This window comes from Lepisosteus platostomus, chromosome 15, assembly GCF_059453375.1.
Source record: "Lepisosteus platostomus isolate fLepPlt1 chromosome 15, fLepPlt1.hap1, whole genome shotgun sequence".
NCBI lineage: Eukaryota > Metazoa > Chordata > Actinopteri > Semionotiformes > Lepisosteidae > Lepisosteus > Lepisosteus platostomus.
This window is the reverse complement of record NC_142625.1, coordinates 22,173,129-22,176,098: the sequence shown is the minus strand read 5'-3', so window position 1 is coordinate 22,176,098 and position 2,970 is coordinate 22,173,129. Positions and strand designations below refer to the sequence as shown.

At 39.0% G+C, this 2,970-nt stretch overlaps 1 protein-coding gene across 1 annotated transcript; it reads left to right on the top strand.

The window, feature by feature from the left end:
- The first annotated feature begins 530 nt into the window (after window positions 1-530).
- bhlhe23 (basic helix-loop-helix family, member e23) lies at window positions 531-2,348 on the top strand. The gene has a single exon (XM_088608112.1). The coding sequence runs from the start codon at window positions 798-800 to the stop codon at window positions 1,509-1,511; it is 714 nt and encodes a 237-aa protein (XP_088464238.1). The 5' UTR covers window positions 531-797; the 3' UTR covers window positions 1,512-2,348.
- Window positions 2,349-2,970: the final 622 nt, after the last annotated feature.

The window sequence follows — 2,970 nt, the reverse complement described above, 5'->3', positions numbered from 1 at the left end:
AATAAAGAGTTATAATATGATGGTTTATATTTACATATTATTTCGTTTTTGAGGATAATAGAAATTGCACATTAGCAGAGAAAAACATTTTGCTCATCTGAAAAATATGCAGTACTTTAGTTATAAAAGTATTCATGTCTGTGTTGTAAGTACCGCAATAGAAATAAGTTTTCAAAAAGCTTATTTCGCAAACACGATGTTTTCTGTATTTGAATTTGTATACAAGTAGTGGATAAAGTAAATGTCGTAGAATAGCTCAAATCAAAAACGAGGATTCATCTTTCAATGTAGTATTTAAACTGTAGTGTCTCAGCTCCAGCAGTACTACCGTGTTATAAGTATAATCTTACCATATTTACTCGCTTGGACGGCAATTATCACCACTATTGGTGAAATTAGAAGCATACTGGCTCAAGAAGTGGTTTGTTCCCCCCCTGAATTTAAAAGGCTTTAATCCTATTAATTAAAACGCCTCCCTGATTGGATGGATAGTTAATCCCAGTGGGCTATACTTTCGTACTAACGTGCAAGTACGACGGAAGATGAGTCACAACCTGCCCAGGGCTAGGGCAAGACGCACTGTGAACATCCGTCAAGAGGAAACACGTTTAGTTTCTCTGAAGCGTCCTGGATAGTTTTTAAAGCCATTGTACATAAGAGGGTTTAATAGGGGGGAAAAAAAGAAAGAAGGCGATTTGATTTCGCACCCCCGACTGAGAAAATAAAATCAAGAAAGAAGGCAAGCCTGCGGAGAAGAGAGGAAAAAAAGTTTTAATTCACCGGATTTATATTAAAAAATGAACGTTGGAGAAGAAAATATTTTCCATGGGTCAGATAAAAGAATGAATGACTTGAAGTCAATCGGCAATGATACGCTAATTGATCTCACTCAGCGCTACGGTCAAGCCGCTTTTAGCTTCGGCGCTGGCCATGGTGCTGGAAGTCCCGGGCGCTATCCTATGTCAGGCGCTTCGGACTTCCTCTCAGGTCAGACAGCGAAGTCTACCGAGAGCGGCGGGGAGCAGACAAGCGACGACGACGACAGTTTCGACCACTTGGACCCCAGGAAACGAAGCTCCGCGTTTGACGAGGATAAACATTCGAGTTCGCTCACCAAAAAGCCAAAGGAGCAGAGATCGCTCCGGCTCAGCATAAACGCAAGAGAGAGAAGGCGGATGCATGACCTGAACGACGCTTTGGATGGTCTTAGGGCCGTGATTCCTTATGCCCACAGTCCATCAGTAAGGAAACTCTCCAAAATCGCTACTTTATTGCTGGCGAAGAACTACATCCTCATGCAAGCGCAGGCATTGGAGGAAATGAGAAGATTGGTGGCTTATTTGAATCAGGGACAGACGCTAACTTCTCCCATTCCAGCAGCTCTGGCCCCGTTCGGACAAGCAGCCGTATACCCCTTTTCAGGTACAGCTCTGGCCACCTGTGCCGAGAAATGCACTTCTTACGGTGGAACACCTTCAAGTCTCTTCAAACACTGCAACGACAAACCTTGATGTCATTTGTCTTTATACACACGCTCATGTAAAGACATCCGTCTGTTAGTCTTTCTAATTATTTGTATTCTTCTGTCGGGGGTGGGAGGAAAGGACTTTATTCTAATACGTAATCCTAAACTCTCTTTAAACAACTGTTGCAATGTTTCAACCTGATTTGCAAAACGAGAATCAAAATATCTTTCCTTAGTGAAGTCTAGGCTAATTTGGGGGACGAGCATCCAGAACGCGTCGAATCTTGCATCTGTGCTTACCGTTTGAAAATAATTTTGCTGTGATGCTTTATGCGTTTCCATTTCCTTTTAAAGTATTAAGCGCGCTATTTGCTCATGTCTAAATCAAAATGAAATGACATTTGTTGTTTTATTTTTTATAAATATATTTTCGACAAGAAAGTAAGAAAACTTTGAGTGGGTTCCATTAGAACTTATAGTTTCTCACACAAACTAAGACATGTTAAGTAAACGACTTGTGAACTATGCAACATCCTTACATGGTATCGAACTAATGTGAAGCATAATATATTGTAAGTACTGTCCAGCTATCAATACTCGAGGTGTGTCATTCGGTAGTACCGATTTTAATGAAATATCTCCTGAAAACAGTAAATACTATGTGAAACAATCAAATATATTATGTAATATATTAAAGCTGTATGGAACATGTTTGACTTTGTTATTGCACAATTCACTTGATTGTACTGTACATCTGTGCGAAACTTCTTAATGAAAGATATGGAATATAAGGTCTTGGTTTTAAAAATTACTTGTGTTTCAACACGGAGTTTCCTATACTGTTTATATGTCTTTATAATTAAAAACCAAATGTATGCCTGAAGCTGAGTTGTCTGAATTTCTCGGATACTGCAAAGTTGATGTTTTCATGTATACGCGTTGTGTCTTATCTAAAACCACGCTATGTAGGTAAATTATTCGTCTTATGACATCACATAAATAAGGATACAACGGGTCTCAATATTTGAAGACCAAGGCATCATAAAAAAGACTGTCTTCAATGTATTAAAGAAAAATGCTCATTATGATATGATTAACTATGGTAGCTGCAACTTTCAAACTCTTTGCACTATACTTTTTTCCAAAGTAATTTCTAATGGAAAGTGCCTGAATATTGAACGGAATCGTGTTATTGTTACAGAGGGAATAATATATACAATAATCATTGCGTTTTCTGTTTTATCCTGGATGAAAGACTTGCTCCTAAGTAGTTGCCAAAGTTGCTTCACAAAAGAGTGAAGTACCGACGGTATTGCGAAAGGTTGCGCCATTATGGTGTTTAACAACCATGCTCATAACTAATGATGGGCAATAATGAAGTATTCTTTCCCCGGTGTCTACAACTACCTTCTCATCCAAGATTTTGCTAAAGCTAAGAGTGCAGAAACAGCCTTGGGGAACAACTGACCTGTCTCCTATTATTAAACCAATTCCAACGCCTGTCT

What these genes read in the sequence shown, in the direction of transcription:
- bhlhe23 (XM_088608112.1), top strand. Translation starts at nt 798, where the DNA reads ATGAACGTTGGAGAAGAAAATATTTTCCATGGGTCAGATAAAAGAATG.